Source organism: Carcharhinus amblyrhynchos, chromosome 7 (genome assembly GCF_965287045.1).
Source record: "Carcharhinus amblyrhynchos chromosome 7, sCarAmb.v2.hapA, whole genome shotgun sequence".
Taxonomy (NCBI): Eukaryota; Metazoa; Chordata; class Chondrichthyes; order Carcharhiniformes; family Carcharhinidae; genus Carcharhinus; species Carcharhinus amblyrhynchos.
In genome coordinates, this window is record NC_137330.1 from 123,112,164 (window position 1) to 123,126,777 (window position 14,614).

A 14,614-nucleotide genomic window follows, 5' to 3' on the forward strand; every position below is an offset into this window, starting at 1 on the left:
GAGTTCGCCTCCACTACCACTGACGGCAGCTGATTCCACTCACTCACCACCCTCTGAGTGAAAAACTTACCCCTAACATCACTTCTGTACTTTCCTCCCCGCACCTTAAATCTGTGTCCTCTCGTAGCGACCATTTCAACCCGGGGAAATAGCCTCTGAGAATCGACCCTATCCATTCCTCTCAACATTTTATAAACCTCTATCAGGTCGCCTCTCAACCTTCGTCTCTCCAGGGAAAGGAGACCCAGCTCCCTCAACCTAACTTCATAAGGCATGCCTCCCAGTCCAGGCAACATCCTTGTAAATCTCCTCTGTACCCTTTCAATAGCTTCTACGTCTTTCCTATAGTGAGGCGACCAGAACTGCGCACAGTACTCCAAATGAGGCCTGACAAGGGTCTTATAAAGTTGCAGCATTCCCTCCCGACTCTTAAACTCAATCCCTCGATTCATGAAGGCCAGTACACCATACGCCTTCTTGACCACCTCTTCCACCTGCGAGGCCGATTTAAGAGTCCTGTGGACCCGGACCCCAAGATCCTTCTGCTCTTCAACACTACTAAGACTCCTGCCCTTGATAGTGTACTCGATAGTGTACTTGATAGTGTATTCACCACCCTTTGAGTGAAGAAGTTCCTCCTCAACTCCGTTCTAAACCGTCCCCCCTTTATCTTGAGGCTGTGCCCCCTAGTCCTACTATCCTTTCTGAGCGGGAAGAGTCTCTCCACCTCTATCCTATCCATCCCATTCATCATCTTATATGTCTCAATGAGATCTCCCCTCATTCTTCTAAACTCTAACGAGTACAAGCCTAGTTTATTCAGCCTCTCCTCATAGTTCAACCCCCTCAACTCCGGCATCAGCCTAGTAAACCTCCTCTGCACTCCCTCCAAGGCCAAAATATCCTTGCGTAAGTGCGGCGACCAAAACTGCACACAGTACTCCAGCTGTGGCCTCACCAATGCCCTATACAGCCGCAGCAAGACCTCCCTACTTTTATATTCAATCCCCCTCGCTCTATGAAGGCCAGCATCCCATTCGCCTTCCTGACCACCTGCAAGCTGGGTTTTTGCGACTCATGCACAAGGACCCCGAGGTCCCTCTGCACCGTCGCTTGCTGCAGTTTTTCTCCACGTAAGTAATAATCCTTCCTACCATTCTTCCTACCAAAGTGGACCACCTCACACTTGCCAACATTAAATTCCATTTGCCATTTCCTGGCCCATTCGCCCAGCCTATCTAGATCCTTCTGTAGACTCTCCCCACCCTCCGCACAATTTGCCTTTCTACCAATTTTGGTGTCATCAGCAAATTTCGGCACCCTACACTCGGCTCCCTCCTCCAGATCATCTATATAAATGGTAAATAGCTGAGGCCCCAGCACCGACCCCTGGGGCACTCCACTAGTCACCATCTGCCAATCCGAATAGCACCCATTGACCCCCACTCTCTGCCTCCTATTTGACAACCAGCCCTCTATCCACACTAACACCCTACCCCCAACTCCATGCCCCCTGACCTTCTGCAATAACCTCTTGTGAGGTACCTTGTCAAACGCCTTCTGAAAATCTAGAAAGACCACATCCACTGGCTCTCCTCTATCCACCGCCCTAGACACATCCTCATAGAACTCCAGTAAATTTGTCAGACACGACTTCCCTTTAACGAAACCGTGCTGCGTCTGCTCTATCAAGCAGTTCCCCTCAAGATGCCTCGCTATTTCCTCCTTGATGACGGATTCTAACATTTTAGGAGAAACTATGAAGCTGGGCTAGCGCTTAATATAAAAAAGGATAGCAAGAGTTTTTATAAATATATAAAAAGGAAGAGGCTGGCTAGGGTGAACGTTGGACCCTTAGAGGATGAGAAGGGGGACTTAGTGGTAGGGGATGGGGATATGGCTGAGGTCTTGAATAACTTTTTTGTTTCGGTCTTCACGGAGGAGGACGTGAATAATTTGCCGCGTGTTAGAGATGGAAAGGTGGTAGGACTGGAGGGTCTCAATGACATTACTGCTACTAGAGAGGCAGTGCTCGACAGATTGGAAGGGCTGATTGTGGACAAGTCCCCAGGACCGGATGGAATGCATCCGAGGGTTCTGAAAGAAATGGCGGAGGTGATAGTGGATGCCTTGGTGGTTATTTTCCAGACGTCACTGGATTCCGGGGAAGTGCCGGAAGATTGGAAAACGGCTAATGTTACGCCGTTGTTTAAGAAGGGTGGCAGGCAAAAGGCAGGGAATTATAGGCCGGTTAGTTTAACGTCTGTTGTAGGTAAAATGTTAGAATCCGTCATCACGGAGGAAATAGTGAGGCATCTTGAGGGGAATTGCTTGATAGAGCAGACGCAGCACGGTTTCGTTAAGGGGAAGTCGTGTCTGACAAATTTACTGGAGTTCTATGAGGATGTGTCTAGGGCGGTGGATAGAGGAGAGCTGGTGGATGTGGTCTTTCTGGATTTTCAGAAGGCGTTTGACAAGGTACCTCACGAGGTTATTGCAGAAGGTCAGGGGGCATGGAGTTGGGGGTAGGGTGTTAGCGTGGATAGAGGATTGGTTGTCAAATAGGAGGCAGAGAGTGGGGGTTAATGGGTGCTATTCGGATTGGCGGTTGGTGACTAGTGGAGTGCTCCAGGGGTCGGTGCTGGGGCCTCAGCTATTTACCATTTACGTAGATGATCTGGAGGAGGGAATCGAGTGTATGGTGTCGAAATTTGCTGATGACACCAAGATTGGTGGAATGGCAAATTGTGTGGAGGGTGTGGAGAGTCTACAGAAGGATCTAGATAGGCTGGGCGAATGGGCCAGGAACTGGCAAATGGAATTTAATGTTGGCAAGTGCGAGGTGGTCCACTTTGGTAGGAATAATGGTAGGAAGGGCTATTACTTAAGTGGCGAAAAACTGCAGCAGGCGACGGTGCAGAGGGACCTCGGGGTCCTTGTGCATGAGTCGCAAAAACCCAGCTTGCAGGTGCAGCAGGTGGTCAGGAAGGCGAATGGGATGCTGGCCTTCATAGCGAGGGGGATTGAATATAAAAGTAGGGAGGTCTTGATGCAGCTGTATAGGGCATTGGTGAGGCCGCAGCTGGAGCACTGTGTGCAGTTTTGGGCGCCGTACTTACGCAAGGATATTTTGGCCTTGGAGGGAGTGCAGAGGAGGTTTACTAGGCTGATGCCGGAGTTGAGGGGGTTGAGCTATGAGGAGAGGCTGAATAAACTAGGCTTGTACTCGTTAGAGTTGAGAAGAATGAGGGGAGATCTCATTGAGACGTATAAGATGATGAATGGGATGGATAGGATAGAGGTGGAGAGACTCTTCCCGCTCAGAAAGAACAGTAGGACTAGGGGGCACAGCCTCAAGATAAAGGGGGGGCGGTTTAGAACGGAGTTGAGGAGGAACTACTTCACTCAAAGGGTGGTGAATCCCTGGAATTCTCTGCCCGTTGAAGTGGTGGAGGCTACCTCGCTAAATATTTTTAAGACACGGGTTGATGGGTTTTTGATAAGAGAGGGGATTAAGGGTTATGGGGAGAGGGCGGGAATGTGGAACTGAGCCACGACGGATCAGCCATGATCTTATTGAATGGCGGGGCAGGCTCGAAGGGCTAGATGGCCTACTCCTGCTCCTATTTCTTATGTTCTTATATGCTTAATGGTGGAACTTGGCTTGCAGGGAAAACAGTTTCTCTTTAATTTTTATAATAAGCCGTTGTTGTCCAGACTGCCAGAAGAAACAGATGTCTTCTATATCAATGCAGAGGTGAAAGTTCCCAGACTGTTAACTTGAGATCTGTGTTTTGCTAACTAATTTTAAAGATGTGGTTTAAGCCTATGAGGAATATTATTTGAATTGGAACTCAAAGGGTTAGGTGAGCTGTTAAGAATTGTATCTTGTCATGTTTAAATATTATTCATTTCTATAGTTAAACTGTGTTGTTAAAATTTGTTTTGATAAAAGCTCCCTAGAGTGTCAGTAGAATTGCACCTGGGGTTAAACATCATATCCGCACGTTAATACTAAAAATAGCAAATTGTTGGGATCTAGTCTGACTTCATAATATACCTTGGGTTTCTGACATGGTATCTGAACAATGGGGACAGGGCAGAAGGAGCTTTACTGTATCTGTAATCCTGTGCTGTACATGTCCTGGGAGTGTTTGATAGGGACAATGTACAGCGAAATTTACTCTGTACCTAATCCTGTGCTGTATCTTTCCTAGAATGGTAATGGTATAGTGTAGGGAAATTTTTTTTTTCTCTCTTATAGGGAGGCTGATGGCAACCTTCGCCCTCTGCCACAGCTTTGCGTTGACACTGGCATGGGGTTCGAGCGATTGGTTACTGTTCTGCAAGGCAAACAATCGAATTACGATACTGACCTCTTCACTCCTATTCTAGATGCCATTCACAGGGTAAGAACAGGAGTAGACCATTCAACCTGAGCGCAGGGAAGGGCATATGTGAGGTGGGGAAGGGAGGATTTCCGAGCTGGGTTTGGGTTGGGTTTTTAAAAATCATTCTTTGGATATGGGCATCTCTGGTTAGGCCAGCATTTATTGTCCAGCCCTACTTGCCCTTCAAAAAGTGGTGGTGTTTTTAAAGTTTATTAGTGTCACAAATAGGCTTAGATTAACACTGCAATGAAGTTACTATGAAAATCCCGTAAATGCCATAGTCTGGTCCCTGTTTGGCTATACTGAGGGAGAATTTTAGTATGGCCAATGCGCCTAACCAGCATGTCTTGAGTGAGAGGAAACTGGAGCACCCAGAAGAACCCCATAGAGACATTGGGAGAGTGTGCACACTCCACACTGACAGCGACCTAAGCCTTAAATTAAACCCGGGTCCCTGACGCTTTGAGGCAGCATTGCTAACCACTGCACCACCTTTTGAGCTCCATTCTTAGACAAAGAACAACCCGGCACGGGAAACAGGCCCTTCGGCCCAACGAGCCCGCGCTGCCATTTTAAAGCATTTTCCTACACCTACATCTTGAACTGCTGCAGGCCCTGAGGTGTAAGATACCCTTAGTGCTTTTAGGGAGTCAATTCCAGGATTTTAGCCCAGTGACAGTGAAGAAATAGCGATATATTTACAAGTCAGGGTGGCAAGTGACGTGGAGGGGAACCTCCAGGTGGTGATGTTCCCAGGTATTTGCTGCCAGTAGTTGTTGTGGGTCTGAAAGGTGCTGCCTAAGGAACCTTGGTGAGTTCCTGCAGTAGATGGTACACACCGCTGCCGCTGTTTGTCAGTGGTGGAGGGGTTCAATGTTTGTGGAAGGGGTAGTGATTAACCCCAGGCTGTTTTGTTCTGTATGGTGTCAAGCTTCTTCAGTATTGTTAGTGCTGCACTCATCCAAGCAAGTGGAAAGTATTCTGTCACACTCATGACTTGTAGATGGAGGGCAGACTTTGGGGGTTCAGGAGCTGCAGAATTATTAGCTTTTTGACCTGTTTTGGTAGCTTGGTAGCTCGGGTTGAGAGAGGAGGATGAATTCCAGGATGTCCATGGTTGGGCGAGGATAGGAAGCCTTTAGAAGTGGAATGAGGCCCACACATCCCCAGCTGGGTCAGTGGTGGCACTGAGTGAAGCTGGTATGCAAAGGAGATTGATTTCTGGCATTGTGAACATTTATTGGTTTGGATGTTTTTCCAGGGATCCAAAGCCCCTCAGTATCGAGGTTTGGTGGGGGTGATGGATACTGACTCTGTGGACATGGCGTATCGCGTGCTTGCCGATCACATCCGTACTCTGACTGTCTGCATCGCTGATGGCCTCTATCCTGGAATGACAGGAGCTCCGTGAGTCCCTAGAGTTTAAACTGGAACTAACGTTGCAGCGTGAAGGAAATTATAGGCTCTGGAGTGTGAGGGTATATCATTGGCTGAGGATGAACACATGATGAGACAGAGTTTAAGGGTGAGCCTGTGGCAAGGTGACACTGGGATAGGGAGAGCCACGGTCTTCATGGGAAAATTGAGAGAAATGGGTCTTCAGTGAGATGGAGGGGGCACCTCAGGGTTGTGGGTAAAGTGAAAGGGTATCTCTTGGGGAGGGAGAGGGTTGCATATCTGGGGAAGGTAAAGTTAGGGGCGGGGTCTTCTCTGGGAGAAAGGGAGGTATGGGGGATGCGGGTGGGCATATAAGGTGTGTCTTGGGAGTGCAATGGGAATATAGAGTCATGGAAATATGCAGCACAAAAACAGGCCCTTCAGCCCAACTCATCCATGCTGATGGGTTTCCTAAACTAAACAAGGCCCATTTCCTGCATTTGAACAATTCCCTCTAAACATTTCCTATCCATGTACCTGTCCAAATATCTTTTAAATATTGCAGTGTACACACCTCTATCACCTGCTTTGGAGCTCATTCTATACACACACCACCCTCTGTATGAAAAAGTTGCTCCTCAAGCCCCTTTAAACTTTTCCTCCTCTCACCTTAAACCTAATCCCTCTAGTTTTGGACTAACCTGGGGAAAAAAAACCTATGCAATTCACCGTATGATTTTATAAACCTCTATCAGGTCACCCTCATCCTCCTACATTCCAGGAAGATAAGTCTATCTAGTCTCTTCATATAATTCAAACCTTCCTGTCCAGGTAAATGTTTTTTGTATCCTTTCCAGTTTATCACAGAATTCTGACAGAAGGAGACCATTAGGCCAATTTAGTATGCACCGACCACAATCTCACCCAGGCCCCACTCCCAAAACCCCACACATTTACCCTACTAATCCCCTGACACTAAAGGGCAATTTGGCATGGCCAATCCACCTAACCCACACATCTTTGCACTGTGGCAGGAAACTGGAGCACCTGGAGGAAACCCACGCAGACACAGGGAAAATGTGCAAACTCCACACAGACACTGACCCAAGCTGTATTTGAACCTGGGACACTGGTGCTGTGAGGCAGCAGTGCTAACCGTGTGCTGTCGTGCTGCCCTTTAATAACATCCTTCTTATATCAGGGCATCAGAATTGTATGTAGTACTTCAAACGCAGCCTTACCAATTCTTGTACAGTTGTAACTTCTAAGGAGTTGGCAAAGATGAAGAGGAGGTACATAGATTCAGGAGTAGGTAATTCAGCCCATATCAATATAATCATCTACTTCAGTGCCTCTTTCCGACATTATTTGCATATCCCTTTATTTCATTGGCATTTAGAAAGTTGTCAATCCTTGCTTTAAACAAACACAGTGACTGAGCTTTCACAGTCCTCTCGATTCACAACTCTGAGTGATCCCTGAACTTTCACACAAAATGTAAAATTCCAACATGTTATGGTCACTCATCCCTAAAGATTATTTTGCAAGATTACCAATTAGACCGTTCTCATTACATAATTCTACATCTAAAGTAATCTGTTCTCGAGTCACTTCCTTAACATATTGTTCTAGAAAACTATTCACTCCAGAAACTCATCCTTCATAGCATTAGTGCTTATTAGATTTACCCAGATTAAAGTAACTCCTAATTACTGTGTTACCCATGCTACATGTTTCTTTAATCTGATTAATACCATGCACCACACCATCACTCCTCTTTGGCCTGTAAACAGCCCCTACCAATGTTTGCTCTTCGCTCCACCCAGTCAGATTTCCCATTTTCTTTTAGGATCTGAAATCTTCCTTGCTAATGTACTGATTCCATCCCTACCAGCAGCACAACACCATCTCCTTTTCCTCTTTGCTTGTGCTTCCTAAGTGTTGAACATTCAGTTCCCAGTATTGGTCACCCTGTAGCCATGTTTCCAGAAAGGGTAAATCCTACCTATTTGCCTCTATTTGTATCTTTAAATCATCTATCTTGGAGTGAATGCTGTATTTAAGTTGAGTTCCCTTCGGTTTGTCTTTTTGACATTATTCCACGTTCGAAGCCTAATTTTTGCTCACCTTTGTTTCATTTGCCTTCTGATTTCACGTACTATGTTTCTACTTTCTTCTACCAACTTTATTTTCTTCCTAATTGATATTCCTAACCACTTGATAATCCAGCATTAGCAATTCTACTTGAAAAGGCATTAATGCCGGTCCTGTTGAGGTGTAACCCATCCATCTTTTGCAGATCCCCAGAACTGATACTGATGTTTCAGGAATCAGATGCTCTTCCTTGTGCACCAATTCTCTAGCTACATGTTCAAGTGATCAGTCCTCCTATTTATATGTTTGCTAGCATGTGGCACTGTGAGTAATCCTGAGATCACTGGTCTTGATGCCTTACTTTTAATTCCCTCAACTTCTAAAGTCTACTTTCAGGACCTCATCTTTTCAGGCAGTGTCATTGATATCAATGTGGACCATGACCTCGGACTGTTCACCCTCCCCCAGAAGGATGTCCCAATCTGTTCCGTGACATCCTTGATCCTGGCACCAACGAGTCAACACACCATCCTGGAGTCATGTTTATAGCCGTATAAATACTTGTCTGATCCCCTTGCTATCGAATCCCCTATCAGTTCTGCTCTTCGATTCTTTTTCTCCCTTATTGCAGCTGAGCCACCTGTGGTGCCATGGATTTGGCTCTGGCTGCACTCCCATGAGAAACCCTCACCAGTATCCAAAACAGATCAATTAGCAAGAAAGATAGACGCTGACACCTGGTTCTTTCAGATTTGATGGCAGTCAACAATTTCCTCTGCCTACATGCTCCTAATCTGTGGTGTGACTGCATCCCTGAATGTACTATCCATATAGTTCTCTTCTTCACAACAGTGACTGCAGCCATCCCTCAAGTTTTGAAATGTGGATCTCAACTTGTGCGTTCAATAACACTTTCTGCAGATGTGCTTGTCTGAGACAAGGTACATCCATGGCTCCCCACATACCCCACACAAGTTGTATGTTCCACTGGGCCGAGCTGACCTGCTATACTATAACTCTAAAAATTATTCCTTACAATTAGGAAAATAACCAGTGTCTGACCAATGGCATTCTCGTCCTGTACTAAAGTTAGAAATGGAGGCTGAAAATGTAATAAAGGAAAGGAGAACCTGCCCCACCAAACTCCCAGCTTGACTTTCTGCGCTCATTGTGTAATCGTTCACAGATGGTGCAGATAAAGATTCATTTCTCAGAGAAGGGAAGGTGAAACCGGCATCTCTGGGGGAATGAGAGGTTGGGGGCATGTCTCCTGAATGGAGGAGAGGTATGGAGTGGGAAGGTGTCCAGGGGTGATGGGAGGGGTTTGAGGGAAGGGACATTATGGGAACTCAAGGTCACGAAGAGTGGGGGGTGGGGTGAATGAAGTGTTGTCATGGGGGATGTTAGGGGGCCGTCTTGGGGGCTTGGGAAAATTGTTGGGTGGGAGAGGGCATCGTGTGTGGGGGAGGGAATGTCCCAGGGAAAGCTTCTCTCCCTCCAGTTAAAGTATAGACAGTGATATTGACAGATTTGTTGTCGGTTTTTAGGCTGGTTTTACGTCGGATTCTCCGCCGAGCTGTGAGGTTTTCTGTCGAGGTTCTGCGGGCACCACCTGGCCTTCTAGCAAGTTTGGTGCCGACGGTGGTGGAGATTCTGGTGAGAATGATGTAAATCTTGGTTGTGTCAGGGAATAACTGCCCTGATGCTACAGATTATCACAATCCTGATTTTGAAGGGTAGTAGGAATTTGGATTGGGTAACCTTTGCTCAGGGCTTGGGGGCATTAAAGACTGTGCTCTACCAGGGTGGGGCTTCTAAAAGAAGGGGGCTGCTCAATGAGGTTTGTTGCTTAAGGTTGAAGGTTGTGGCGCAGATCGACACAAATGGATATGATCTGGTGGCCATTACAGAGACGTGGCTGCAAGGTGACAGGGACTGGGAGCTGAATGTCCAAGGGTATCAAGTGTTTAGGAAGGATAGGCGGGAGGGAAAAGGGGGCGGCGTAGCTCTGCTGATTAAGGATAGCATCAAGGTGGTAGCAAGGGATGATATTGGAGCCAAGGAGCAGAACGTGGAATCGTTGTGGGTAGAGATTAGGAACAGCAAAGGGAGGAAGACGCTCGTGGGTGTCGTCTATAGGCCCCCGAATAATGATCTGGAGGTGGGGCGGGCTGTTAACGCGCAAATAAGTGCGGCGTGCAGGAATGGGACGGCCGTAGTTATGGGGGATTTCAATCTGTGTATTGATTGGTCGACCCATGTTGGACATGGTGGGCTCGAGGAGGAGTTCTTGGAATGCTGCCGGGATAATTTCCCTGAACAGTGTGTGTTGGAGCCGACGAGGGAGCGAGCTATCTTGGATCTGGTGCTATGTAATGAGGCGGGTAGAATTAGGGACCTTGCGGTGAAGGATCCTCTTGGAGAGAGTGATCATTGTATGGTGGAGTTTCTTGTGCAGATGGAGGAGGAGAAAGTGGGTTCCCGGACACGCGTCCTTTGTTTGAATAGAGGGGAGTACGGTAGGATGAGAGAAGAATTGGCGAATGTGGACTGGGGGAGTGCGTTGGAGGGAGGGTCTGCTGAGGAGCAGTGGAGGATCTTTAAGGAGATCTTTCTTGGTGCTCAGCAGAAATTTATTCCGATGGTCAAAAAGGACTGTAGGAGGAGAGGTAATAAGCCGTGGATAACGAAGGAGGTGAAGGAAAGTGTTAAATTAAAAGCGGAGGAATTTAGAGTAGCTAAGAGTAGTGGGCGAGAAGAGGATTGGGAGAGGTTTAAATGTCAACAAAGATTGACAAAGAAGTTGATAAAGGAGGGTAGGAGAAACTATGAAGCTGGGCTAGCGCTTAATATAAAAAAGGATAGCAAGAGTTTTTATAAATATATAAAAAGGAAGAGGCTGGCTAGGGTGAACGTTGGTCCTTTAGAGGATGAGAAAGGTGACCTAGTGGTAGGGGATGGGGATATGGCTAAGGTATTGAATAACTTTTTTGTTTCTGTCTTCACGGAGGAGGACGTGAATAATTTACCGGGTGTTAGCGATGGAAAGGTGGTAGGACTGGAGGGTCTTAATGACATTACTGTTACTAGAGAGGCGGTGCTCGACAGACTGGAGGGGCTGATTGTGGACAAGTCCCCAGGACCGGATGGAATGCATCCGAGGGTTCTGAAAGAAATGGCGGAGGTTATAGTGGATGCATTGGTGGTTATTTTCCAGACGTCACTGGATTCCGGGGAAGTGCCGGAAGATTGGAAAACGGCTAATCTTACGCCGTTGTTTAAGAAGGGTGCCAGGCAAAAGGCATAATTATAGGCCGGTTAGTTTAACGTCTGTGGTAGGTAAAATGTTAGAATCCGTCATTAAGGAGGAAATTGCGACGCATCTTGAAGGGAATTGCTTGATAGAGCAGACGCAGCACGGTTTCATTAAAGGGAAGTCGTGACTGACAAATTTACTGGAGTTCTATGAGGATGTGTCTAGGGCAGTGGATAGAGGAGAGCCGGTGGATGTGGTCTTTCTTGATTTTCAGAAGGCGTTTGACAAAGTACCTCATAAGAGGTTATTGCAGAAGGTCAGGGGACTTGGAGTTGGGGGTAGGGTGTTAGCGTGGATAGAGGATTGGTTGTCAAATAGGAGGCAGAGAGTGGGGGTCAACGGGTGCTATTCGGATTGGCGGATGGTGATTAGTGGAGTGCCCCAGGGGTCGGTGCTGGGGCCTCAGCTTTTTACCATTTATATAGATGATCTGGAGGAGGGAACCGAGTGTAGGGTGTCGAAATTTGTGGATGACACCAAGATTGGGGGAATGGCAAATTGTGCGGAGGGTGTGGAGAGTCTGCAGAAGGATCTAGATAGGCTGGGCGAATGGGCCAGGAAATGGCAAATGGAATTTATTGTTGGCAAGTGTGAGGTGGTCCACTTTGGAAGGAAGAATGGTTGGAAGGACTATTACTTACGTGGCGAAAAACTGCAGCAGGCGACGGTGCAGAGGGACCTCGGGGTCCTTGTGCATGAGTCGCAAAAACCCAGCTTGCAGGTGCAGCAGGTGGTCAGGAAGGCGAATGGGATGCTGGCCTTCATAGTGAAGGGGATTGAATATAAAAGTAGGGAGGTCTTGCTGCAGCTGTATAGGGCATTGGTGAGGCCGCAGCTGGAGCACTGTGTGCAGTTTTGGGCGCCGCACCTGCGCAAAGATATTTTGGCCTTGGAGGGAGTGCAGAGGAGGTTTACTAGGCTGATACCGGAGTTGAGGGGGTTGAACTATGAGGAGAGGCTGAATGAACTAGGCTTGTACTCGTTGGAGTTTAGAAGAATGAGGGGAGATCTTATTGAGACGTATAAGATGATGAATGGGATGGATAGGATAGAGGTGGAGAGACTCTTCCCGCTCAAAAAAGACACTAGGACTAGGGGGCACAGCCTCAAGATAAAGGGGGGGCATTTTAGAACGGAGTTGAGGAGGAACTTCTTCACTCAAAGGGTGGTGAATCTCTGGAATTCTCTGCCCGTTGAAGTGGTGGAGGCTGCCTCGCTAAATATTTTCAAGAAGCGGGTTGATGGGTTTTTGATAAGAGAGGGGATTAAGGGTTATGGGGAGAGGGCCGGAAAGTGGAACTGAGCCACGACAGATCAGCCATGATCTTATTGAATGGCGGGGCAGGCTCGAAGGGCCAGATGGCCTACTCCTGCTCCTATTTCTTATGTTCTTATGTTCTTATGAATTGCCAACTTTTAGGTCCTGGATTGTGAGATCAGTGATCAATCTTCTCACTGCCCTCAAAGCCAGCCATTTTTTCTCCTACTTGCACGTATGCAATATTGCAACATTCCCCCTTCTCCAGAGTATTACAATACAATCTTTACTTGCTATCTCTTCTCATCCACCTCAAGTCTCTGACTTTATAAATTCAGACAGCCTCAAAGCTTGACTGTTCTGAAATATCCCAGCCCGTCACATTTAGCCAATTTGTTGTAGTATTTGTTGTTTCTGATACTTAGTACTAGAATTATAATGGAGAACTTCAATTATCCAAATATGACATGAGATGATGATAGTACAAAGGAACAAAGCTGTTGTAAGTTCCTGGAGTGTGCCCAAGATAATTTTCTGCAGCAGTATGCTTCCGTTCCGAGAGAGAGAGTGAGAGGGCAGACACTCTTGGACCTGGTTCTGGGGAATGAGTTGGCCCAAGTGGATCCAATATCATGGGAGAGCATTTAAGGACACTGACAATTGCATCATAACGTTGACCATGGCAAATGACAAGGAACAATCCAGAGTAGGGATAATTAATTGGGGGAAGATAAATGCAATGGAATGAGAATGCATTTGAGCTGGGTGAGCTGGAATTAAATGTTGGGGGAAAAAAATGGTGGTTGAACAATGGGCCACCTTCAAAGAAAATTTATTACAGGAAATGTCAATGGAGGGGAAAGGTGGGACAAATAAATCCACATAAGCCCTAGACGACGAGGGAGGTAGAGCTGAAGATAAAAAGGAAGAAGTGCACGTATGATAGATGTTGGGTGGAAAACACAATGGAGAATCAGGCTAAATATAGAAGGACCGGAGAGGAAGTGAAAAAACTAATAAGAAAAGCAAGGAGGGAGTTTTAATAAATAATTCTGGGATGTGAGCATCAATGGCGAGTCCAGCATTGATTGCCCATCCCTAATTACCCTTGAGAAGGTGGTGATGTGCTGCCACCTTGAACTGTTGCAGGTGTAGGTAGGTACACCCACTCTGCTGCTAGGGAGGGAGTTCCAGGATTTTGACCCAGCAACATTGAAGGAATGGTGAAATATTTTCAAGTGAGTGACTTGGAGTGGAACTTTCAGGTGCTCGTGCTGCCAGGTATCTGTATGAAAAGTGACTGCCGGCTAACATAGGATATAAATAAGAAAAGGGTGTTAAAAGAAAGAGGCTGATTAGGGATGAAAAAAGACACTTGCACATGGAGGCAGGGGAAATAGCAGAGGTATTAAGTGAATACTTGTATCTGTCTCTACAAAGGAAGGTCTTGCCCAGACTGAGGAGAGTGAGGAGGTATATTCGGTTTCGTGCCCTTATGTCCTCACGAATTTTGGGCTTGACATGATTCTGAACTCATCTTCTACCACTTTCGTTTCCGTACTCCCTTCTTTGGCAGGAGTCCTCTGTCCGTTCAGCAGATCTTTTCACCCATTCTAACATTCCCCCTTCACTTGAACTGTTGGCTTAACATCTGCTGTTTCAATTTCTCCGCTCCTCTTAACCACTCTAACTTGTCTCCTTCTGAATTTGCTGCATTTTGCTCTTTTGGGCCCAAGCCTGACCTATCAAACTTGCTGACAAGGGTGGTGGTGTTGTTGTCTGGTGTACAGACCCCTACCTCAAAAGGCTGAGGGCCATCTCTTAGATGCTTCCTCATAGACCACCCACCACCACCACCACCACCACCACCACCACCACCACCACCACCACCTCCTCCTCCTCCTCCTCCTCCTCCTCCTCCTCCTCCTCCTCCTCCTCCTCCTCCTCCTCTGAACAACCTCTGTTTCCAGGACTGTCAATGACCTCATCTCCTCTGGAGATCTTCCCTCCACAGCCTTCAACCTCACTGTCTCAACCCTGAACAGCCCACTTCTACCTCCTTCCCAAAATCCAATAACAGGACTGTCCCAGTAGGCCTATCATGTCAGCCTGTTCCTGTCCCACTGAACATATTTCCTCCTATCTTGACTCCATTCTCTCTCCTTTTGACTAGCCCCT

General features: G+C 47.0%; 1 protein-coding gene across 1 annotated transcript in view; it reads left to right on the plus strand.

The window, feature by feature from the left end:
- Positions 1-14,614, plus strand: part of aars2 (alanyl-tRNA synthetase 2, mitochondrial (putative)) — a 98,720-nt gene that overhangs the window by 34,960 nt on the left and 49,146 nt on the right. The window contains exons 5-7 of the mRNA XM_080193453.1: positions 4,265-4,409; positions 5,653-5,798; positions 9,410-9,518. Of these exons, the coding sequence (XP_080049579.1) occupies positions 4,265-4,409; positions 5,653-5,798; positions 9,410-9,518 (400 nt within the window). The remainder of the gene's footprint in view (positions 1-4,264; positions 4,410-5,652; positions 5,799-9,409; positions 9,519-14,614) is intronic.